Source organism: Syngnathus typhle, linkage group LG20, assembly GCF_033458585.1.
Source record: "Syngnathus typhle isolate RoL2023-S1 ecotype Sweden linkage group LG20, RoL_Styp_1.0, whole genome shotgun sequence".
NCBI classification, from domain to species: domain Eukaryota; kingdom Metazoa; phylum Chordata; class Actinopteri; order Syngnathiformes; family Syngnathidae; genus Syngnathus; species Syngnathus typhle.
This window is the reverse complement of record NC_083757.1, coordinates 2,444,430-2,469,955: the sequence shown is the minus strand read 5'-3', so window position 1 is coordinate 2,469,955 and position 25,526 is coordinate 2,444,430. Positions and strand designations below refer to the sequence as shown.

The 25,526-nt window shown below is 44.8% G+C and overlaps 1 protein-coding gene and 2 long non-coding RNA genes across 3 annotated transcripts; 1 reads left to right on the top strand and 2 right to left on the bottom strand.

The window, feature by feature from the left end:
* Nucleotides 1–5: 5 nt before the first annotated feature.
* Nucleotides 6–17,527, top strand: LOC133144075 (uncharacterized). The gene is made up of 5 exons (XR_009710586.1): nucleotides 6–192; nucleotides 811–1,040; nucleotides 1,361–1,477; nucleotides 3,174–3,240; nucleotides 16,435–17,527. It is a non-coding gene; the product is annotated as an uncharacterized LOC133144075 (long non-coding RNA).
* On the bottom strand, nucleotides 461–2,905 carry npvf (neuropeptide VF precursor). The gene is made up of 3 exons (XM_061266458.1): nucleotides 1,335–2,905; nucleotides 808–1,166; nucleotides 461–565 (listed from the first exon to the last, which is right to left on the bottom strand). The coding sequence occupies exons 1-3, from the start codon at nucleotides 1,500–1,502 to the stop codon at nucleotides 496–498; spliced, it is 597 nt and encodes a 198-aa protein (XP_061122442.1). The 5' UTR covers nucleotides 1,503–2,905; the 3' UTR covers nucleotides 461–495.
* An 861-nt stretch (nucleotides 17,528–18,388) lies between the features above and the next one.
* On the bottom strand, nucleotides 18,389–19,885 carry LOC133144076 (uncharacterized). The gene is made up of 3 exons (XR_009710587.1): nucleotides 19,753–19,885; nucleotides 19,554–19,643; nucleotides 18,389–19,481 (listed from the first exon to the last, which is right to left on the bottom strand). It is a non-coding gene; the product is annotated as an uncharacterized LOC133144076 (long non-coding RNA).
* Between the last annotated feature and the right edge of the window lie 5,641 nt (nucleotides 19,886–25,526).

Below are 25,526 nucleotides of genomic sequence, written 5' to 3'. Positions count from 1 at the left end.
GGATACCGGATACTAACTTGTTCGGCGTCACGCTAGGTACCTTCAGCCATCATTAGCAAACAGTGACCATGTTTAAAGTTCAAGTGAACTTTCAGCACAATTTCATCGATTTTTTAAAAATGAAAGCAAACTTCATAACTTGCCCAAGAAGTCCAAGAAGTGAAATGATGTGACGTCAAAAGCTGTATTAAGGTGATATTCACAAACGCAATCCACAAATTTACTGAGCAAATGTAGTTTATTGAAAATAATAGCATACTATTTTCTGACAAAAGCAAAAACACGTCAACTATACTACAGCGTCTGCGTGTGTCGCTTACATTCTAATATATATAATATAATATACTATTGTATTACAGTACAGTATTATTCAACGGCGTTATATTTATTGACCAGCAGAGGGCAGTAAACGCTATTGAACCATTGAAAAATGTCTTAAACGGGCAAATCCCAAACAAGACATATTTGAGACGTTTATTAAAATCATGCATAGATTCACATGACATCTTGAAGTCTCTTTATTTCCGTCTCCATTTCTTCCAAGTTGGATTCAAACTCCCCAAACCTTTAGGGGGAAAGTCATTTGTTAGTATTTATTTAGAGGTTCATATAGAAACATGTTCAAACATACATTTTAAAGTGAACGCCAAATAATAATTATATTGCTGTGTTTTGTTTGATTATTGTGCATTTTAAATGCCTTGTAGTAGTTTAATTTGAATGTCTGATTCCATGTTTACTTTAAAGAATTTGTAAATGTAATACAAAAAATATTTTGCCAAAACATTAACCATCATTGTTGCCTACCAGTGCAAGCCCGTTTTCCACAACTTGGCTCTGGCTAATGTTTGAAGAAGCCTCCAGCACAGAAGGTTTCTTTGATTTTGCCTGGCTTCTGGGTTCCGACTCTCTCCGACACAACCAGCACAAGTCGGCATTGCCTCCCAGGACCTTCCAAACCTCTGCGGCTTGTTGGCGGTTGACGTCGTCTCACCTTCAACACTTTCTCTACCAAAGCGCTGGGGGATGTTTGTGAGCAGGTGGGTATTCTTTGTAACCGGCAGGTGGAGCTTAACAGCAATGGGGAGGCTCATTTTACTTGTGGTTGGGGCCACATCTATTTGGAAGTTCTTCATGTCAAAACTTCTCCGTTGTTCACCTCTTGTCTGTGGACAGTGAAAAAAAAATCTGAGATTCAGACAGGGGTGTGTAGACTTTTTATATATCCACTGGACATGCACAAATAAACATGAAAGTAAGAAAAGGGATGATCAGATGTTTTTCCCCATATGAGCATAATTTGGCAAGACAAAAGTGATGACTTTGATTCTTACCTGATGTTGCGTCTGACTCTTTCCAGCATCCCATCCTTGATCGCAGTTCAGCAAGTTTTTCCCACAGTGGACGGATTTGCCACTGACCTTTGCGTTGGACACGGTCATGGGGTTCAGAGCTCCCAGCATCAAAAGAACAGACAGTAAGATTTTTCTCACCATGTTCATGCACTTGGAGACATCAATGCAATCTCACTGACCGCACTGACCTCTATTAATAAAGACCTGAGAGGACACACGTCACCTGTGGCGTGGCATGCGACAGACACCCACTCGAATTGATAACACCAAAGCCTCATTCTTGAATGACTACTCACGCTATTTGAATGTCCTAATTGGGCTGATGAATGAATGAATCCAGTTGCCTTTGTTAATGTAGGAGATCCTACCTGAGAGACTTGCTAAACTTATAATGCAGAGTTTGAAAAAAATAATGGCAATAATTTGTGGAAACTAATTTGTTGCTATTTTTTTAAAAATCTATTTGTATTCATTAAAACAACATCTAACAAAGCACAGACGTGGCGATGACATCACTGGGCATTCCTGCTCGCCTTTTTGAATGCACGCAGGGGTGATGTATTCACAGAAAGAATGTGAGGAGCGCCTGACGCAGGTTGATTAGGAATTTTTAATTTGGTTGTCTTGCTCCGCTGTGTTACCATAGCAAGCTTTGTGACCAAATGTTTTTTTTTTTCCAGCCCACGTTTCAATTTAGCTTCTCACAGTCACATCCAGTACGGTACATCCAGCTCTCCCTTTGTTCTCCCTCGGAGCTCCCCCATAGACCTTCTGCACAGCCATTGTTATCCCCCCAGTAATGTTTTTAATGTACTACACCCCTGGCCATCCTCCCAAGTGGCCTTTTCATCTTGCCATTTCCTCACGCTCTTCCCCCCCCTCACCACTCCCACCTGTCTATTTGCTAGAAATCACTCTGGATTAAACTCCACCCTTTAATTCTTTCTCCCGCAGCACTTCTTTTTGTGCTGTAAATATTTTTGTGTACAGTAATCAATGAAGACAACATTTACCGGAAAATGGAGGTCAACAAATGGCGTCAACCTCAATGTTGCCTTTGGTCACCCTCATTTATTAAGTTGTCGGAGATTTGGAAGGGTTCCCAGAATTCTTTTCCAGAAGAGGGACACCCTCTCGGTTTTGTCGGGTGATTTGTGGGAATGTGCGGTTATCTCCCCTTTTGTGATGATTTGTGTCAGGGTTTATACTCCCTCTCACTTTCGACATCAGTCGGGTCATCGCCAAAGCACTTTACATGGCCGCACATCCAGCTCGGAGGTGCATTCAATCACATCCTTATGGCAGCCTATAGTTTTATCAATGATGGCATCCATTTCTGCAGGAGCCTCGCAAGGTGATGTATGGCAAGATGCCCCCATGCTGTCAAAGACTCGGCGTATTTGTCACGGCCGTGTTGTGATGAGGTTAATGGATGGAGCCTCGCTTTTGAATATTAAACCTTTTAAAATCATCCAAATCACAACAAATAAATAGTCCCTTTAGGTAAACCTGCCACCAGCTGTAGTCCATCTCCCTATTTTATCCCCCCCCCCCCCTCCTAATTCAATACGGCCATTACGTTACACGTGCCTTTTAATTCATTAATAAATCTATCAGAAGATTGATAAATATCTTGGATTTGGACGTGCTTCATCTTGCCGACCAAGACATTATGGACAATTTACTTGTGCCCTTGTGCACACAACAAGCTCCATAATGAATGTGCTGAGAAGAATCATTTGCATAGACAGAAAAAGATTTTATTTCATCTGTCACAATCCGATGAATCCTGAAATGACTTCAAATCGCTTTTTGCAGATAATTCCAAACCTGCCCTGAATGAATAAATGTCTGGACGTTGCTCTTGAGGACCTCATCGTTGACTGTAAGTTTTATTTCAATTTTATTATTTGAGATCTTGCAATGCAAAACGTGACAGCAGATGGCGCTCAGTTGCTGTGTAACCAAATGGAGGACCACCTTAAATAGGGCGGAGCCGCCCTCAAGCAGGGCTCGGCCTAAAAAAAGGAGGCGGTCTTTAGGTGACTGCTCAAAGGGAGGAGGTGCTAGAATTTTAAACCAATCAGCACGTAGGAAGGAATTAACCAATCAGGTTGGACAATTCCAGATGAAGCAGGCAGGAAACTGAGCAAATGGACCTTGATTAGAGGGAGGAGGATGGGATGAATGATTGAGGGGAGAAAAAGGGGCCCTAGTGTGTGTATGTATGTTTGTGTGTGAGCGAGAGTGAGAAAAAAAAACTAGCCATGCTATGTATTTTGATGTACTAAATTAAATAATCAACGGCGAGCAACCAAATAGAGAAGTCACACAATACAACACGTAGCAGCTCCATTTGAATTATACTCCCTGATTTATTTTGGTAGACCACAAGAGGTATTAAGATGTGTTTCTGTTTTGTGGGGAAAACATAAAAATGCTTATATTCAGATGGTAATCTGTTGTAGGACTCTCATGCTCTTTGGGTCTTGGAAACCTTTCAGCGCGACGGTTGGTATATATTCCGAAGACGTCGGTGTCAATTAGAATTAAAGCGTCTTTTTATTCCGTTTTAGTGCTATAAGAGTTATGTGTGCAGAGACAATGATGGGAGGGTGGATTTAGAAGAAAAAACACGGAAGGAGAAAAGAAGCTCAAATTGGCACCGTGAGTTGCTGAGAAGGTTGAGAAAATGCTCTTTCCCTCAGTGTTCCCCCCCCTGACCTTTGGGCCCTCTCTTGGGCTGCTGTTCAGTGGGTTCCAGGGGGTCAAAGGGCGCCTCAACACCCACACAGAGTGCCATGCTGTGACCTCTGACCCCTCCCCGCCATGCAGCTGAATTGTGCACAGCGCCTAAAGCAAAGCAGCCAGAGAGGAAACGCATGGAGGAGAAAACATTTCTTTTTCTTAGTTCCCTTTTGGAAAAAAACAAAAAACAAAGGCAAAACCTTATCCCTAATAACATACCCGATTTTGAAGCTTATGTGTTTCTTAATTGCGTTATTAATCTTGTCAAATTATGATTTATATTATTAAATAAAATACAAATAATATTAAATAATCAAAATGGCACCGATACCAAGTACTGATACTGTTTTAAAAGTGTAATATTCAGTTGGATAGTAAATACTTATAAGGGTCAAGGTTAGGGAAAACCTCTAATGATTAACCAGCTGATAATGTCATCTGCTTTTTTGTCAGGCTATAATAAAATATTGATAAGCCCATAGTCCAAAAATAAAGAACGGCTTCACAAAGCAAGTTTCAAGAAGGAAGTTGTAATTACTGCCTTTGATAAACTAAACGAGATTTTCGATCAGTCCTTACATCAGCGTGGACAATTATTACCAAGGTGACGACCAATTACTGCCAGCATGGTTGTGCTCAATAAAAAATGAATAGAGAGATCATTTGAATCTTGTATATCGCTTCATAAAAAGATACGAGCTTCCGAGATTGAAACTGTTCAATTAAAGATACGTAAAAGTCAGTCAGGTGGTCCTCATCGGTATTTAGAGCATTAGATCCACATGAGTGATTTTGGAATATCTGCCTTGGGTATTAAGTGCTGGGTGTATTAATTGCGGGCCCTAATTACATTTTCACTTTTAACCCTCATGATTTTACCCTCCTCGTGATTTTTATAGAACTGAGTTTTTATTTTTCATATTCTCCCTTTTTGGACATTTTCTGATGTGTCACATAGCCCGACTGTAAACGCCTCCCCACCCCTCCCTCTTCCTTTTCCCACTCCGCACGCCGTTCCCGGCAGCTCACTTTGGCATGCGTGGCTTTTTTTTTTTTCTTTGCGTGTGTGTCTGCGCTTGTTTGTACCTCATAGGAGGCAACTTGATCTGGATCAGAGCTTTCAGCGCGGCCTGTCGGATCCCTGGAGTTTTGAGGGGAAAGTCAGGGAGAGTCCAATTTGACCTCAGGAGCACCATTTGCACTCCTAGAAACGCACACCGTGGTACACCCTGAGGGCTAGAGACAGCTGCGGGATAGTGACCTCATCTTTCGTTGCATTCGAGCTGAGCTGAGGGAAAAGATTGAGGCTCAAACACCAGATTGCACTCTGGACTCCCAGAAAATCTGTGCATGTGTGTGTTGTGTCCTTGGGAGCACACCTATACTAGGTATGTGTGAAGGTTTACAGACAGTAATAAAAGCAGCACAACAGTGAACCATAACAGCCTCTCCCCTACCCACGCGTCCGCCCGCTGATTGATGCGTTGTATATATCCCACGCGGTAATCGGATCCCTCTCTTCCAGAGGTTGTTGTAAATACGCGCTGTTGAAGTACCAGTCTGCCAGCCAGGCAGACAGGCTGACTGTCTCTGGTGGGGATTTAGCCACGCTCTGATGTCCCCCCCCCCACCACCACCACCACCACCCACCCCGCTTCCCTCGAGGGCATCGAGAAAAACACGATCCCACCCCTGCGCCGCCTAGCATGACGAGATCAAGCGATGATAACATTCCGGTGTGTATGGAGATGTTTGGCAAGGGAGGTCATCCAAGGTCTGTGTTAGCATGCGAGTGCAGATTCATTAGACATCTGACTTGATTTGCGGGGTAAATGAGCTGTTAGCGGCGCCCGCCGTGACTTTTTGTAGTTAGTTGAAGATGACAACATAAAGAGGGGGATCGCTATTGAGGCTAACCGGAGCATCTCAACGCACACCTCGGGCTAATCGCTAATCAATCGCATCAATTTACAGACTCGATTAACCAGTGATGTGATACTAGGTATCGGGCCAATAGTAGCTAGGTATCGGAGTACTCGTAATATCAAAGTATTTGTAGCCACGCCCCCGATACCGCCGTCACGCGCGCTGATAAGTTCCAAAATATCGACTACCGCTTTTACGACATGTTTTGCAGCGCTGCGTGCGCTGAACATTGCTCCAACATATCCTGATAACTTTGAAATACCGGCTACCGCTTTTGCGCCATGTTTTTTCGTGGCGTAAAGATTAAAGCACTAGTCTCAATTTAGTCAGTCACAAATCACGTTTTGGTTTGCAATGGCAATAATATTCCTTCGCTGTTATGCCAAAAAACGTCGACGTTAATGAAATCTGCACAGTAAGTGACACAAAATGTCAGAAAGAGAGACTAATGAGTGTAACAACCTCCCACTGTAGCAGACAGGCGGAAGCCAGCGTGCAGAAAGTCAGCAGAAACAAAAGGTACAAAAGCCATCTGGGCTAAGCGGCTATGCTACATCCGCAGACAATAGCATCTCATTCATGCTGCCCAGCCCGGCCGGGGCCATCTGCTCTTGCTGAAAACGAGTGGGAGATAGGACCATCCTTACCTCCAGGAGTCCCAGAGGCCCCAAAACGAATCCCAAATCATGCTTGTTTGACATTAGCATACTATAGAATTAGCATAGTGGTAGCATAGATATGACTAATTAGGTCTGTGAAAGATGATTATTAACAAAGCCAAGATGGGGAATCTCATGTGAACTTTCACTATGAGAACATATGTGAGCTTTTTTTTGCCGTTGGAAAATTTCACTGTTGTGTTTTATTCATTAAACGAGAAAGGAGAAGACAAAGGGAACTTCCCACAACTCTGTCTTAAATCAGCGCCGTCTCCGTAGATTTAATTCAAATTATATTTGATAGTTGATTTGATTCCAATACCGTATCGACTCCAAGTGTGTCTTCATCTCAATTATTCCGAGGAAACGTTTATCTTGGAACAAAGATTATTGGCTCGTATGCTCCAGAAACGGAATGCTAAACAAAATCGATAGCAACTTTTAAGCCTGTCTTTAATTTAACGCCAGCGCTGTCAACATGACTGCCGACGAAAGCTCCGGTCACAAAATTCATGTCCGCTAATGATGACTTTTGCTCGGTCAGCCACCGACACGAGCTTGTCAGAGACTTGACATTAATGAGAAAGTCTCCAGCTTGTACACACTCCCAAAGACACAACTCACCCCGGGGGAGCGAGTGGCCTTAAAACGGCCAATGCACGCTTAACATTCTTTAAGCTGTCTCGTAAAACATGCTTTACAGTCCGTCTTAACCGACGCCCCTAGAGCCAAAATATCAGGGACAAGACTCAACTCAAAAAGATGCACCGTACTTTGCATCTTGAATATTTGTCGTGTCAGAGGTCACTGATGTGTTTGATAGAATCGAGGTCCACCGTTTTGGTAAAACCCACTTGATTATTTAATTGATTATCAATATTACTATCCGTGGGAATGCACGTGAGCAGAGCTATTTTCCTCCCGGGATCTGTCGTCAAGAGTCTCGGGCGAGACGTTGAGATGGCGGAGACAGCCACAACAACATCCGTCTGGCGCACAAAAGCAGCATAGACAGATGAATGGGACGCAGTGAAAAGCATACGAGTGCGCGCCTCGAAAGATGGATGATCTAATGGACGGATGATTTATGTGACAAGACGAATGACAGATGCCGCCAGATTAAACAGGTGATTTGACAGATAGACGCTAGCGTGGATGAATAGAGATGTGGCAAAAAAAAAAGCCAGTGGAAAGACTTCTTTTTTCTTTCTTCTGAGAGACTTGCTGAGAGTGGCTCAACCTGAAAGCTGAGGTGTTGACACTCTCGGGTAGGTGATGAGAAAAAACATCTAAACTCGTCCCTCCATCAGCTTGGGGGGACTTCCGATTTTCTCCGCTTGACTGCACGGGCAGAAAAGAGCGACGGGGCTAAAAACTCCCCCCGCGCTCTCTCAATAGAGCCGTCGGACGGTGAAAAGAGTAGATTCCCTCTCTCCTCGCCTCACCCCCGTCACATCTATCAATGGCGCGGGTGAAAAGCCCGACGACAGAGTACTACTCTCACGCAGACACAAGGGGGGCGCCGACTAATACATCTGTACTTCATAATTGCGTGGCACGGCTTGGGCCCTCATAAGGCTTTTGTCTGGGTCTGGCTGTGAGTGTTGACACGTCGCTATTTACGTCCCCGCTGTTGCCCATTTGTTTTTTTGCCGCCGTCCTAATTCACCGTCTTTTGTCAGCCCAGGCAAACTGTCTTGTAAATTATTACAACAATTACTTGCGGGGGGATATTTTCAGCTTTGGCCTCAACAATTGAAGCAAGACCTTTGTGACCCTCCAAATTATCAAGGCACAGCCTCCTCTGTCCAAGGAAATTACTCTTCCAAGCCAATAAAGAATCATAGTTTTGCCGTTATAAGGTCAGACGATGATGGCAGAGTGTATTGAATACATTTTCAGTTCTTTGTGTCAAAGTAATACTTTTACTTCCCCTTTGAAAAAACGCAGAAAAGTAGAACCACAAAAGTAAACTCGAGCCATTTAAAATATTGACTAGCCTGGAGGAGGAGGAGAACTTTGTGTTTAAATCAAAACATGCTCGTACTGATTTATGAGGTGCGGCTCCGGTGGTGTAGCGGGTCAAAGTGACCCCCCACACTCCCACCCCTTCCTCCTCTTCTTCCCAAACTCCAAATTACTCGTGATTTCCACAGTCGATTGCTGCTCTCTGTGAATGCATAAATAAGACCCCCCAATTATAACTCTCACTTGCCGCACCAAATTGTTTCTTATTAATTGCCAAAACATTTGGAACTTTGATCAGTAGAACCCATCTGGAACAATTTGGCTTAATCCACCCTGAAGTATATCCAATAAAAAAAATCAACATGATAATAGTCAACAAGGGAGAATTTATTGCGCCGCTGGTTTATCACACTGCTTTGTTGTGGCAAATAAGTGTGAAAATGAGTGCGTATTATTACCATATAAAAAGCACAATATATTTTACGAGTTGTTTGAGCCTTCAAAGTACTCCAACGTGGTTGTATGTAAGAAAAATGACAAAAGTCTCCCGTTAATGTAGCAGAGGTGAGTCAGAAAGACACTAAAGGAGACGTCTGCTGAAAAAAATCAACCGGTCGTCAACCAAATCTCAAACAGCAATAACGTAAAGGCTTTTTACGCGCTTAAGTGACGTATAGCGTTCTGCTTCTGCTTTTTTTTAGGGCGAGATAAAGTTTTACAACTGCAGAAACCGTTAGCTTGGCATTCTTTACCCCCGCACTCAGTAAGGTGGTGCGCTGGTGCGCTAACAGTGTAGCTTTGTGATTTTCTCCTATGTCACTCATCAGCTCACAGCTGCAGGAGTGATGAAAACCTCAAAAGCTACAGTAGATAATCTTGAAACAACAGCCACGGTACACATAAGCTTATGTTTGTCCATTCTTTGACACACCCGTCTGCTGACCCTTCCGTCACGCGCGCGCACGCAACAGTCTCTCCTTCATTAATCTTCATTTCAACACACCGTCGGGCGCACATGCTCCCGACAATCACTCGCCACCGCACACTTACGGACGCACACTAGCTCTCGGAGGGGGAGATTTGATTGCTGACACTGATATCGGGTCCCCCCTCCTGCTGTTTGGCCGTCCATCTGGCCGCCTGATCAGAAGACAGAGTGAGGTCTTCGCAGCGGGGCGCCCTGTCGTTGTACATTTGGCAAAGGTTGAGGGCAGATCCAAAGTGACGCGGAGGATAATATTAATTCATCGGCGTGGCTGTTTGATGGGATTTGACACACGAGGTGGTCGTCTTTAGCCGGCTAATCTGTTGTCATTTAAAATCTTGTGCGATGTTCAGGGAGCAAATCAGTGGGCGAGCTTTTGCCAATTCATTTCAGTCAAGCAAAGTCTATTTATTCTTTTATGCCTCAGTAGTCTCATCTGTGCGGGGTTTCAAGAAAACGAAAAAAACAAGCCGATCTGATTTGAGTGTTTACAGCTTCCAAAGACAAGCTAGGAGTCGTTGATGCTAGTCTGCTAATTTGGCCTCTGATTCGCCGCAACAGAGACAAATAAACTCCAAGCCTGTGTTTGGCCAAGCAAATCAGCACCGTTGAACGATTCCATCTCATCGTTTATTGTGGTTCTTCTCTTCACGCATTCCAGATGAAGGCCCGAACACGAACAGACACGTCGGGAGAAAGAAAAAAAAAAAAACACACCCACTTCTCCTGTGTGTATTTGTTTCTCTCCCTTTGTGTCTGCTGCCATGTCAATAAAGCGAAGTTGAACTTCAAGTCAACTTTTCCAAGTCCGAAATTTTAACTCCTCATTGAACAGAGAGCTCTGTGTGAGCTGCCCAAGACCCCAGCTGTGACTTGGCTGTCAGTGAAACATTTGTACTGGAGGTGGGGGGGGGTCGACAGGAAGGTTTAGGTGTTGTAATCAAACTCCCTCCCGTCGGCCCCCCCACAGGCTCGTTACAGCGCTCAAATTCGCCACTAATTGGCTTGACACATGGCAGCCAGGGACCCAGTCTGCCCGCTAACCCTAGGAGAGGCTTGACGGCGAGATTCTTTTACTATTTAATTTGTACTAATATAACTCTAAACGTTGAATTTTCTGGGGGGGGGGGGGGGGCTGCTTTCATTTTTAATATTTGCTCATTGTGTGAATGGAAAAGCTACTACAGAAACTTTCCGTTCCAGATGCGATTCCAATATATGATATTTCTCTTTATGATGCATTTCTATAGGATTAGCCCGAAAGAAAAAGTCATAAACCTTGATGTGATGCAATCATGTTTTTCTATAATTGGACCTGTAGGGTGAATCGTCGTAATTCTTTTTATCTCCTCTTCCATCTCCGCAAGAACCTTCCGGCTCCCCCCTCGCTCTCATTCAGTCTCGCTTGTTTCTGGATGAAGTTTATGGCTTGCAGTCCCTTTGACTGCTGAACCGTTAACCTCCCTCCCTCCCTCCACCCCATCCCCTCTCCTAAGAGCAACAAACTCATCCGTGGTCACACGTTATAAGCTGTCATCCCAAGAGCACGCTCCTCTGCCGACAGGTGAGGAATGTTTCCATTCGGCTCTCCGTCTCTCTGCGGGTGTCTCCACACACACATCCAAAGTGGAAAAGATGAAAGGCACGTGACAGCGGAAGACAGAGGATGAGAGGAGCAAAGAGAGCAGGAAACACCATCAGTCATTGCTTGAGAGTTTCTTTTCACCTCCTGCGTCGCTCAAGCTGTCCTCCAATTGGACTTGTGACGCTTAAACAGGAGCTAATTACATTTTCAGCTGTAATCTTTTTGCTAGCCTGACAAATAGCCAGGGTGCGTTGATCCATATTAATTTTCTGAATTAGCCGCTTCATTAGTTTAGGATTCTGGCCCACGCTACAGGCACGGCAGGTCGCGGCGAACGGAAGTTCGGCGACGGTGGGAAAACACGGCGGCCTCCGGGGGTCAACGTGTCACCATCACTCAGTGTCTTCTGCTCATGCGTACAAACGCAGATGAAAATGTCCCAGCCATCATCTCGCAGGATTGTGACAAAAACAAGGAGCGTGTTTTTGTGCGTAGCCACAACGACACACCATCCAGCGCTGACTTTTCCCGCTTATGTGAAAACAACTTTCATGGCTCCTCAGCATCGGGATGCCAAATGAACTTCTTGCCAGCGAGGGGAATACGTGCCTGCTTCTACTAGCGGGAATGAAAAGTGGCGCTAGCACAAAAGGAATCAATCACACTTGTTGCTGATTGAGGCTCAACTCCACCACCACCACCAGCCTCCCCTCCATCTTCCTGCTCCCCTCATCTGGGAGTGATTAAGCTGAGCTGAGGGGGTGGGAGTGGGTTTTAGCGGAGGGGACAGGGCACTCACTCACGGGCTGAGTAATGGCTTCCAGAGACACCCCGCTCCGTGGTTCTGTGCAGCACGAGGGCTAATCAGGAGTGACGGCTCGCCCCGTTTGGACAGTGTAAAGGCAGGACCGCTCCTGTCAGGCAAAGACGCGGACAGCCCGAGACGCCCCCCCCTTTCCCCTCCCCTCGCCACAGGAACCCCACCAACAGGCCACCGCTCAGCCCCGCCACAACCATCTGACATAGATATGTGAGGTAAAAAAAAAAAAAAGAGGAGGGAGGGGAGAGAGAATAATTCACACAGATTTGAACGAGAGGGAGCCAAATGCGTGTCCATATGGAACACACTATCATTTTATCTGCTTTATTTTATTTTCTCAGATCTTTAAGTACTTTTACTGGCTAGCGTGGAAACTGGGATGTACTTTTTAGCCGCGTCACTTTGGATTCCAATAATAAACCCAATGGGATTGATTGCTGTCAAGTATTTTAGAATGTTTGGGAGTCGCGCCATTTTATTAATTTTTTTCTCCACGCCATTATTGTTATTGTGCCTTTTCCAATAATGACTTTCTCAGGCTTCCAATTGGCTCAATCGGCCTCACAATTAGGGACAGTCGGCATGTGTCTGTCAGCCGCAAAATGTGATTTGAAATGGAAAATCGCCATTGGTGTGGACTGAAAAAAAAATTGCTTTAAAAGAAAAAAAAGTCTTAGACTGACTGTGTTGCTAATGCAAGCTCAGTGCAGCCAGGGAAAGCTATCATGTTCGTTTTACACTACACATCTCAAGCCGTGTCGCCGGAGTGGAGGTGTAGCATGAATACTGTATGTTTGTGGCGCTCGCATTGCAGTCTGCTGATTCGTGCGGTTTCCACGGTGATTGGTTTCCATCACCGGTCCGAAGGCTGAGCCATCCACGGCGCTCCCTCCTTCCCCACTTTTCATTTTTCAATTTCACTTTCATCAACCGCTGCAGCCTGTTTTTTTTTTTTTCTCTCCCATTTTTGTGTTTCCAGACAGAAAGCGTGTGAAGTGTGAAATTAGAACGAGCGTGTGTGTGTGTAAATGATGGGCTTTAACACACACACGTACACAAGTGAACACACAACATACACTCTTGCATAAGCCATCAGACAAAACTCATTACCTTCAAAGTGAGCGCTTGAATAGAACGCATTGCCGTGACTGCAAATGACGTAATTAAAATGTGAATATTAGCCGGGGAAAACGATTCATTCATTTTATTTGATTTCCGCGCAAAAGTACTCACCATTATATATTGTGCAAAATAATAAAAAGACATTATTCGAGTTCTTCCGAGTTTTATCCTCCAAGACGTGCCTGTTCTATGTCACCCTGTGGCACATTAAAAAAAACACATATTGTTCCCCCACCTGGCTTTTACTGACAGAGTGAGATGTTGGCACAGTGGAAGCCTGGAGAAGGAGGTCAGGGGCACAAGGGCAGTCAGGTCCCTGAGACGTCCATCAAAATGACAGGTACCCCGGCCTTAAAACTCCCAGGCCCACCCCAAACCCGTTTTTTTTTTTTTTGACAAACACACACACGCATTGAGGGCTGAAAAGTAGCCCCGCAGCGCAGGAGAACAGCTCTCCGCAATTAGAACATTCTGCGGCCATGAAATCACTCCGAAAATTAGCTCCAGGAAGGAGAAGGAGGGAGGCCGGCTCACAAAGAAAGGGTGGGGGGGGGCTGAGAATGAAAGAAATGTTGAATTTTTCAGGAGGAAGAAAGTGTTCTGGATCTCCTCAGCGGTCAAAACGAGCGGCAGCATGTGCCAGCGAGACGAGAGGGGAAAAATTCAGCAACGGTCGCGCGTAATGACGGCTGTTAAGATTAACAATTAATCCTCTGGCCTCGTGACATGTTAGATTTGGATCTTTGGGGGGGAAATGAGACTAAGAGGTGTGAAACGCCTCCAACAAGGACTCAGTTAGCTGAAATAAATTGCCGCTTGTGTGTGCGTGTGTGTGTAGCTCGTTTGGCTGATGGTGTCCAGGCCCTCGGTTCTGACAGGAGAAGGAACCAGGGTTGGATTCTCAGCTCACGACCAAAGAGTCCTGCTCTATGTTCTCTTTTGAGATGGCTGCTGGATTTTTTTTTACCCCGTTGTGAACTTCTGCCACTCCCAAAAAATATTTTCAAGTGACCAAACATTGTATCGGGATGACTTGGTTTTATTTTATTTTATTTTATTTTATTTTATTTTATTTTATTTTATTTTATTTTATTTTATTTTATTTTATTTTATTTTATTTTATTTTATTTTATTTTATTTTATTTTATTTTATTTTATTTTATTTTATTTTATTTTATTTTATTTTATTTTATTAGGCCATGCTTACTCCAAAGCTTTCCATTTTTGGATCACTTCTGGCAGTTCCTACTTCGATATATTAACGTGTGTATGAACACACATGTGGCTTGTTACTAGTAAGGGAAGGTACGCCAGATGTTTGGCAGGAAGGAGCCGTTCGAAACTAGAAGAGGTGAATTAAAGAAGTCTCCACATTTGGGAAAATGTGAAGAACCCAAATGGAATTTTGGAACAAGCATGTTCATCTTCATCAGAGACATAAAAAGTCCCAACTTCAGAAGATAAACACATGGTTGCTAGGTAACCAGTGCAAAACAATTAGAAATTTCAGGCTGCGCTAGTTCACATCAAATAACAAGAAAGAATCTTGAAGCGCAGTCTTGAGATTTTCCCATGTTGTGTTCTTCCAACATTTTGGAATTGTCATCATTTGTTATTTCAACAACATGTGTTTTAAATTCAACCTTGACAGTGTAGCAAGCAAACAAAAGCGCCGTCAGACGAGCTGCCGACATGTACGAGCTTGATTGTGTGTGTTGTTTGTGCACGTCCACCATCCCTTCTTCTCTTTAATCAGAGACGAGGCCCCCGACGGGGCGGAAGGAAACTTCTTTCCGAGGAAGTGCTTGTCTGATACGCTGCAGCCGTCCAATGGCTAATCTATTCATCTAAGGGAAAAGGAAAAGTAGCGTTCCCATTCTTGCTTCTTCTCAAATGCAGAATCCTGTCTTGAATAGGAGGTGTGGACTCGAGTGTGTTTTTGTTGATTGACACCTTGCTGATGGACGGGACATAAATATACCGTCGGTGAAGCAACACAAGAAAACAAACGATTTGAAGTGTACCTCGAGTTCTCACACATACGCCGGCTGGTGACGTCACCATGGGAATTTAAAAGGATGGGAACAGGGCGGCCATTTTGGGTGTTTGTTGCAAAATGACCGGAAAAAAATACCCAGGAGAGAAAACAGATCAGGCTGGGGAGGAACATCTGCTAAGGTCTTAGAAACACCCCTGAGGATTTTTTGGAGGGAGAATGTTTATAAAATTCCCAAGATTCAGTAGCAAGTTGTTTGCAAATTCTAACCGGGCGTTTGCTAGTTATGTTCATAACTACACTTTGATTCAACCCCGAATCGTGACCAAAAATGGCCGACCTACTTCTCTATTTTGTAATCATTTCAAATCAAATCAATGAATGAAAATAAGTCAACTTGTATGCACGAGTAATGAAATTCCACCAAATTCTCCAGAGGACAAGCTGGAAAACTAGTTGGCCAAAAACGCCTTGAAGGGGAAATTTGTCCCTTCCTGGACAATTAATATCTCTTCTGTTCACTGACAGCTAGCATTTCGTGCCATTTTTGAACATGGCTGCAGGGAATAGCTTTAAATACTCCTGCATGCTTGAATGTCACATCATATTTACCAGCGTAATTCAAGCATATTTTAGCATTTAGTCATTCGAGTCATCGAGATGTCTTTTTTTTTTTTGTGTTCTCAATGTTAACCTTGCTGCTGATAATAAAAAATAAAATAAAATATGGCTACTCATCTGGATTGTCTATATTAAATTAATTCCCAAATAATATTCTGTTATCTTTGTTAAATATAACAATTTAAACTCTTCCAAAACCTTCATATGTTCCTCATTTGCCAATTCCGTCTGTGCATTTCATTTAATCTTAAAAGGGGAGTGGGCGAGGAGCGGGGGGGGGGGGGGGTGGGGGTGGGGGGTTCGGTGCCATTATACAGCTGGCTCCATCAGGCATGTGTTCCATGTGCCCCCCCCCCCCCCCCCCAATACCACACACTGCATTCAAAGGCAATGTGGAGCACAGAAAAGATGCTGATGTGGGCAGAAAGCATCCCCGTATCCTCAACAGTCTTATTATACTACTGCTAGGGGGTGCAGGGTGAGAGGTTAGAGAGCGGAGGGCGGAGCTTCGGCCTCCGGCTGACGTCTCTTTTTCTTCATCCGCAAACCAGCTGCCTCTGACTCTTCACTCTTTAATAACACCATTATTCCTCAGACTTTCTCCAGTTGCTAATAATTGGTCGTTCCTGTGCCTGCCGGTGCCATGTAGGTCTCAGCCCTCAAGGTGATGGAAATGAGCACAGGCGCTGATCCGTAGGCCTGACGGACACGTGTGCTGGCCCGTGAGCCCTCAACAGATCTGGCCTTCTCTTCCTCCTCCTCCTCCTCTGTCATCCCGCCGTCTACTCCCATGGTTTCCTCCCCACGGTTTATTATTGCGCTATAATCGCTTCCATCTGCCTCTCGGGCGACCCGGTAGACTGAAATCAAGAACAAAAGTCGAGTGAAACCGAAAAAAAAGGAGAGACGTTCCTCGCCAATACAAATAATTCTCTTCCTTCTCTTCAAGTCTCTCGTCAGGGCGAATGAAAATGCCAGCGGAGTCACTTTTCCCTTTTCTGTCGAGCGATGTTATAATTTAGCATGACTTGGGCGCAGCTTCATGCACAATTTGGAATTCAGAAGAAAACGCCATTCATGTTGGATTACATTACTGCCGACTTGCCATCACTCTTCGGGACATCCTGCGCGCTCGAATGTGTGTTTTGGGATAGTAACTCGAGTTTTATTTTCGTTTTTTTGATAGATCCATCACGTGGCAATCACGTTTGATGTGTTCATCTCGGGAGTGGGAGGGGCCTAACCCATTTTGAAACCACACAGGACTCTTGCTCCTCTGATCTTGAATCAGATTAGTCCACCGCCCCAATTATAGCCAATCAGAGGCAATTAAATCAAATTTGGAGCAATTATGGGTAATTAGGATGCCTTAGAGATCGATAGCTGCTGGGGAGATGGCGCAAAGCGACATGTCGCGTGTTGATGGAAACATGACAATTGCTCGGTAAATCTTTGTCCGAGACGTCACGTTTTGAGGCAAGCTAAAAATAAACATACGTTCACTTTGTTGTGTTCAATTTGAGGTGGGGAGGGGGTGAGCTAGTGGAAAACTGCTGCAACTTTTCTGGTTGCTTTTCCTCTGACATGTTTGACTGCTGTGATTGTCAGCCATTTACTATAAATCAATCTGAGTTTTTTTTTTGGGGGGTTGTTGACAGGAGCGTATGCGGTAATGTTGTTTTCCCATTTGAGGTCTGAATCGAAACAGTAATGTCTTTTAAAAATGTAAAATGCTGAGATCACGTTGATTCCGTTTCATTCTGTCCTGAATGTTTTTGCAATAGTTGAGCGGCTCTCGCTGGGCGCTATGGAATGTCTCTGGCTTGTGTTATTGTATGGCTTTGAGTTTCTGACTGCCAGCGACTTGATGTTTGACTTGGGTTGATGCGAGGTATTCGCGTATGAATTTCCGTCTTTTCGGACATTGCGCAGACTCGGGGAAATGTGGAAAACCAAAAGCCGGGTTTCGGTTTCAATTCAAGCCGACATTGTCGAGCTCCGTCTCGTTTGCCCGTCAAATGGTGGCGTTTCTGTCAGTCAAAAGGTCAACCCCCCTGACCATGCCAAGCTCCGCCCCTAAAATTCTGTTTTCCATTGATCTTATCGTGATTCAAATCCTAGCTCCGATTTTTTGGGCTGTAACGGCTGACAGAGAATGATTAAGTCTGTTTTGTGTTCGAGGGGGAAAAGTATAGATAAAGTGCGGAGAGCAAAGTCCGTTGTGAAGATTGAAGTAATTACTTCAAAATGTTGGAATAAAAGCTTCCTTCTGCTCCAGCAAGTCGGCAAGCAACGTTAAACTGTAAACGTCGTATGTATCTGCGGGTGGGAGGGTTCAAAGGAAACATGGAAGATAAATAAATAGTCCCGCAGAATTGTAGACGGCCTGATTGCCCGACTAAGATTGACTCAACTCGGGTTTATTTGTCCTTGTCACCGAGATAAACATCACGGTGAGCCTTGGAGAAGAAAAATGAACGCCGTACACATGTGAGCGGGGGGAAAAAAAAACACTCGTGCGTACGGTTGGACAAACATTTTCCCCACTGAATATTTGAAAGGAGATTTTCACTCGAGTAATAGAATCCAATATAAGACTGTCACACTTTATTTATATTCAAAATATTTGGGGATGTTACATAAGGCAACACAAATATTATTATGTGATCAACTTTTCTCACAATTTGTGATTAATCCCACTCGAGTGTATGATCGGTAAATATCCGACACACATTCCTTCACGTCCCGGCAATGAAGAGAGCCCTTTAAGAGCTGTCAGTCAGAAATGGTCACCATGGAAGGGACTGGAGCTCCCAACAAAAGCCCCTTAAGAGTTTCTCACAAGGCAAAAAAAAAAAGCCACACTGAGCAACGCAACAAAGAAAAGAGACAGACAACAGACAGCCGGAGAGACTCGGACGTCAGCGTTCGACCAGATTGACTGACTGAGCGAGTGTGACGCCACTTAGATGAAGAAAGATTGAAAGGACGTGATGGACAAATGAGACAGAAACATAGTGAGATAAAAAGGGAGCGTCGGATCAAGGGACAAGAGTCGTTTTTGCATCCTCGCCTGTCTCGTTGAAGCTCCGCTCACTTGAGAAAGCGCATTTCAAAAAAAAAAAAAAGGGTTACAATGTTGAAGGGATCGTGGGACAGTGGGCGAAGAGGTTAGGGGGTCAGTGGGTGCAAAGACTTGTGGGGGTCACATGACTACGTGGGCCTCGGGCAGTGTGCCAGGCTGAAAGGCACTTGGGTGGGCCGTGTGAGCAGTCGCCCCGTCCAACTGTCCCGATTTATCTGTCAGCATCGCATTTGGGATGCTGGAGTAAACACAGGTTGTCTGAAACAATTAGTTCTTGTCATAAAGATGAGAATCCAGCGTCCATGTTGGAAAATGGAAGCGCTTGAGAAGACAAACAAGAGCCAGAAGACGAAAGAAAGGGGGTGACAGGAAGAAAAAGCTGAGAGGAAAAGTTAAAAGCGATTACTTTCGGGTTCAGGGACGCCATTCCTGGCTGCTTACTGGCTGTCACTCAGTGAGGCGGAGGGACGGCTGGCTCTCATTGGTGTCATTCAGCCGTCAGTCGCTTTGACAGGCGGACCATAGGGCCCCATGTTGTGGTGCGGAAACTGTCCGTCAGCCAGGCAGCAGCTGCCGATGACATCATCCCGGCCCGGCTTTGCAAAGATAAACTGTACGTGTGACAAAGAACACGCGCGTGCTTTTGGGTTCATTTTGGAAACAACATACGACGGACGGGACACCTTTGGCGGCCATTCTGTCATAGTTGACTCGGTGGCTTTGCCAAACTGTCCTCCCCTTCACTTCGCCTCTCCAAAAGGACAAACGCGCACCTGACAAGGAAAAAGACGAGAAACAGACTCTCGCTTGGGAATTAATTAAACACACAAGAGATCAACACACCAATCTTGACGGGCTTCCATACATGCAGATTGTTCTCACCGACAGCCAGCCTTCTGTTCCGAGCTAATTTAACATGGCCGCTAAGACAACGGAGACAAAGGAACGTTGAGAAAGTGACTCGGAGATATTCGGTGTACACTTCGCTCGTCTGTCAAATGCCGCAATTTGATTGGATGACTTGACGGCTGTTGCGTAACGTCTTTTTCTTGGCTTGCGCTATTAAGAGCCTCTCATTCATTATTGATATGAGAGCCAAGGATTTTATTTTTTGCGTCTGAAGAAGAAGAAAAAAAAAAAGCTCTTTCAGGTTATATTGTTTGGAACGCTCAGCAGTTTTGATTCCACTGATGCAGTCTGGCCAATATCATATTCAATTTGTCTTTCGCCATCTGCGGGATATACAATCCAAGAAGGCCGGCCGGGCCTTGGCCTGACAAAAATCAAATCAAGAAATCTCATTTCAACTTTTTACCGTCAGAAAAGCAACTTCCCCTCGACTTTTTAAATCTTACCTCTTTGTTGACGTTGTCCAGGAATAGCCTCGAGCTCTCGTCTCGGGCCGACGACACGCCTGTCCGTGCGTGTCGTCGATCAACTCAATAGCTGTTGAAAATATTCCAAAATGAATCAAACAACAGACCGGCGCTTGCTCGGGGGGCAAGTTAGAGTGTCATTGCGACCAAATATTGCAAAGTGATGGTCAGGACAAATTGTGAGGTTTTTTTTTTTCTGTTTGTGTATTTGTGTGTGCGTGTGCATTCAGCGACTCGACCAAGCAGATGGGAAATGGGAACCCTTGAACCATATCACGGAGACAGCTATTATGACAGATGACTGCATCGTCTCAGAGAGGAAATCTCTTTTCCGCTCGTGTCTTCTAAGCTCTGATGACTCCCCATGTCTGACTCGGATTCTCCGCGCTTTGGGGGTCAAAAGGTCACATCGGAAGTCACGAGGAAGAAAATTAAACAAGTGAGCGTGCGGGGGGGGGGAACCCATTTGAACCGAGAATGTTCGGATCAGAGTGAGATTGAAGCAGAAAATGTCATCCAGATTGAAACATTTGTTGAAACAACACATTTTGTTGATACAGGTGACGTTAGGAAGAAAAAATGTTTATTGTCCCCGGGTAGCTCCGCCGAGCGCACAAATCAAACTCAGGCATGCAGATATTCTTTGTAGAGAACACACAGCTTTGCTAAATGTCCACATTGGTGTGATGTGTTGCCCGCTGACATTTTTTTGTCCCGTTTTGACAATCCTCGGATTCTTTAAATGACTCGCTCGGATGCTCCGAAGATTCCGCACGGTTGCTCAGAAACCGCTCGGGAACACAAGACCACATGAGTAGATGAGATTGATTGATATTATTTCCTTAACGCCTGATTTATTAGCCGAATTAGCTCAAGGCTCGTTTGCCGCTGATTGTGTTCATAAACATGATCTAGTGCGTGTGAGAAATGTGAAATATCACACCTGACACATGCGGGGATTCTTTTTTTTTTTTTTTTTTTCCTCCCCCTATAAGACCAACAATGCCTTATTGAAAATATGCAAACAACAAGACAAACCAAGATGTTCTCAGAGGCAGACTGTCGTCGCTTAGGTCTTAAATCTGCCTCTGGTGAGCCCTGAAAGTTGGAGCATGCCCCCGAGGCGTGGCACCCAAACAGCAAAGCTGTCACGCCGTGAGCCAACGCACTAAAACACCAGCGCGTCCCAACTGTTAGCTTTTACAGCCTTACAAGTCACAAGCCCCTCTAATGCCCCATTTAACAAGCTGAAAATCCTCCATTTATTCGCCCTCCATCTCCCTTTAGGAGTTCCTCGATTACCATTTACAAGGCGAGAAATACACTCATGATAGCGTTGAATGTTGTTAATGCATTCAGGCGCTGGATGGATTGACGGAGCTTTATACGCGCATGTTTTTATAAGAGTTTTATTCCGCACGATCATCTTGCACGCCGAGCGTTTCACGGTCACGACATTAGGTACACAAGTGTTTTGTTTTTGGAAATTGACAAAGAGGAAGTGAGCTAGATACAGCTGCTGGGTGGATAAGGGTCAACGGGACCATCATGAGCACGGCCGAGCGGGATGAAGTCTTCATGGGCGTTACACTCCAGCGGTCACAGTTTCGGGAAAGCGGCACCCGGCGTCACTGCGTGTTAGCTACGGGGATCAGGATGCCTATCATGTACCAGATGGATGATGCTTTCTTATTTATTTCACGTATTTCAACGCCGGTGTTAAAGTTAAAGAATTTTTAGGCCCGATTTGATTTTACAGCCAGTCCGGTTTAACCGTCCCCCGGAGTCAAAGCGTAAAAGGCATTTGAATGAAACGGAGACAAGTCTCTAGAATTTCCTAACAGGTTTTGTTTGCTTGCTTGATTGTGTTGGAATGTTTCCCACCTTGGGACATTTGGACTGAAAACATAAGTGTCTCAGTCGTCCAGCAAAGCAACTGTCTCTGAGCGAGCCAAACCGAACCCCCCCCCGAGCCTCTTGCACATAACACCATCTGCTTTCTCCTATAGTCGAGCATGGCAAATCAGAGGTCATCGCCATTAATACGCACGCTTGCTAAATCCCGTGCATGTAAAAACCTATGGTGACCTCAATCTATCAAGACTTTGAAATGTCTTCCTCTCCACGACTTACCTCCTCGCCACTATAATAGGAACAGGCTAAACAAAGACAATTCATAGTCAGGGCTTAGCAACCTGTCAAATGTATTCCTCCGGGACCATGGTGCCAAATTCAAACATTTGTAATTCTCTAGAATAACTGTGCTCCATGTCGCGGGTAACTTGAGAGCAGCCCTCTCAGAACACGGTGGGCCTCTGGAATCCCGCTGCTGTGAAAGCCTTGCAGTCAGCCCACACAAAGGTGCTTGAGTGGCAATCAATGCCAATGGTGAGAGCGACCCCAAGCCATCTGGGTAGGTTAGGGGCCAAGCAGTCTGTGCCTGTTACATGGCGACAGAGTGGACTGAGATGTGACCAAGTCTGTTGGCAGCGCACAGAACACCCCCCCTCCCCAAAACTCCTTCTGGTGGCAGAACGCCTCTGTAAACATCTGTCAGCCATTGCTTCCCCTACTCCCCAGACCTCAGCAATTCAGCATGCCCTTTGACTTCCAGCTGAAAGAGCAACTGTGAATTTGGACTCAAAACTAGCAAAGATCAGTCCGGTGACAACTACAGCTTTATGGGTCACAGTTGAGACAACCGCACTATTTAGTAAGAAAGTGTATTTATACAGCACTTCTTACTGGAAAGGACTTTTTATTCATTATTATCATTTTTAGTGTATTATCATAAATCATGCACAAATCAATTCAACTTGTAATAATATTTCCGAAATTAATTTAGTTCAGTTTTATGCAGATCTCCAATCATTGGAGGACATAGAGCAGAGACCCTCATCAGGCACTCCCACTCCGGCCCCCTTCGGAGCCTCGGGTACCCCCCACCCCCCCGCACGCCTCCCCCACACGCCTCCCCCGCACGCAGCAAGCCTCCGCAGGCCTCTCTCTCCACATCAATTACACAGCCTATCCCCCGTCGTGCTCGCCCCTCCCTTACTTACTGACCCCGGGGGTGAGAGAGTCAGTAAGGTTAGAGGTTGTTCTCCCCGCAGCTCGCCCAGGCATCTCTCAGAAGTCGGCGGCCCGGCAACGCCACGCGAGGCGGCGGCGGCGAGCCGCTAGCAAAGCTCCTCATAAAGGACACATTGGCTCATTTGCATACGTCTCGGTTACACACGCATGTTATTTCCACCAAGCTTTGCCAGCCGAGAAAGTAAATGACCAGCCGGCATGGTCCACGATGGTGTGGTGATTCACGAGGCGCTATCAAACGCAACAAGCCAAGTAAAGCACAAGTAACTCAAATTCACGACTTCAGTAAGTTTACACCTTCCATCAGCGCCGTATTATTATGGGATGTAAATCTTCACATCAGTTTATCTTTGCCAGGGATCCCCTAAAGCATCTTGTATTTCGCAGCCAATAACTCTCCATTACAACTCCACGTGTCAAAACGTTTTTGATGGTTTTGTTTCTGCTGTATTTACAGGATTTAGTCAGTCAGCCTTTTTTTTTTTTTTTTTTTAATTTACACCACGCGGAAAGCAACTTGGCCTGCTATCATGTCATAATTTAACTGGTGCAGGTGGCAATTTCCCCCACCAGGTGGTGTAGTTTCTCTGCATTTTGTAATTAATACAGAGCAGTGATTCAAATGGGCAACCAGGTTTTGCTGTTGTTGTTGTTGTTTTTTTTTTTTAATGACGTGGCGCTTGACCTCACAGGGCTCCACTGTATTTCTGTCATGGTCCCCAGACCTAGCTGTGTCAATAGTAGACACATTATCTCTAATGGCACGAGGAGACAGTGTAGGCGAACGCTATCTCTATCGATTAACTGAAGAGGACCACTCCACCCGCTCATGTCCAGACATCCAGGGTAATAAGGACCACCCTTCTTCACTAGCTTCTCATCTTCTCTCCTCACCATAGGTAGAAAGCCTTTTAATCAGCTCCCGGGGGGATTGCATGAATATGATATGGGCGAATAAGAAGGGACAGGGTGAGGAGTCCATTAGTAGCAGACACAGTAGGTACAGAAAAAAGGTCTCCTCAAAAAAACAATGACATGTCTCTGTCTGATTAATACACAAAAATGGACACAATGCAACTTTATTGTATTCGAAGCACAGTTTTCAAAGAAACATATTTATGTGCGTGCATATGTGAGTCTTCAGTTTTAATGTTCTAAATTACCAACACATTCGTGCATAGCTGTTTTTCTTCACTAACGGACATTTTCTTCTGTTTACGTAGGGCCTTTCTGTTTTCTTTTCCAAGAAGGGATGGCTGCCATTCTCTGCAAGCCAAACCGACTTTATCAAGGCGGCCATCTCAGACTCTGACATCAAATCCAGGACTGCCTCAAAGAGGGGGGAAAAAAACAGAAAGGATGTTGTCAGCAGCTCGTCTCACTGTTGGACCCGCAATGGCCTCCTGAGTCTTCTGAGGTGGGTGGAGGATACATGCGGTTATACAAAAACTGTATACGTGTTAAAAATATTAAATTTTATAGTGTCCAGTATTTCTTGGAGAAGTTCAACAGCATAAAGCATTAAAGAGCATCAATAAGAAATCCACATCCAAGTCAAATAAATGACCTGCTGCTGCAGGACTTGGTCAGAGCACCAAAGTTTGAACAATAGTGACGCCTAGTGGTTAGCTTGTAAACTACAGCGATGATAAATGTATTGCTAAACGGTGGATAAATTACGAGAGCCTTTCGTGACTTGTGTAGTAGACTAAGTCGAGAAATATTCTGCAGAGTATTATGCTTATTAAAACAAGGGATATATTAAAAGGGAGATTCAGTCAAGAAATTAAAACCCCCAGCTAGCAGACGACAAGGCAAGTGGCAAACTACCTACGTCCACTACGGGGCGCCAGAGAGTCCACCTAAAGTGGGAGGGCTATCACGTCCTTTCTGATTGCCTGGTGCAATGTGTGGGAGTTAACGTGATAAACCAATAGAGAGGACGGATGTTGAATTCCGCGTGTGAGTGGCTAAAGCTACCTGTCAATCAAGCTGCAACAAGGTCTGGAGTGAGAGAGGCAACCAGTGTGATGTTTTGCTCTCTGGAGGACAGAGCTCCTCTCTGTGACACACACACACACACACACACACACACACTCACCACTAAAGTAGAGTTTGAAATAATAATAATAATTAACAATAATAATAGTCACATTTATTTCTATATTTAACACGTTTTTAAATTTT

What these genes read in the sequence shown, in the direction of transcription:
- npvf (XM_061266458.1), bottom strand. Translation starts at nt 1,502, where the DNA reads ATGAACATGGTGAGAAAAATCTTACTGTCTGTTCTTTTGATGCTGGGA. An exon ending in AGAGTCAGACGCAACATCAG is followed by an intron (nt 1,167 to 1,334) that starts GTAAGAATCAAA and finishes CACTGTCCACAG; the next exon opens with ACAAGAGGTGAACAACGGAG. An exon ending in TGGAAAACGGGCTTGCACTG is followed by an intron (nt 566 to 807) that starts GTAGGCAACAAT and finishes TTCCCCCTAAAG; the next exon opens with GTTTGGGGAGTTTGAATCCA.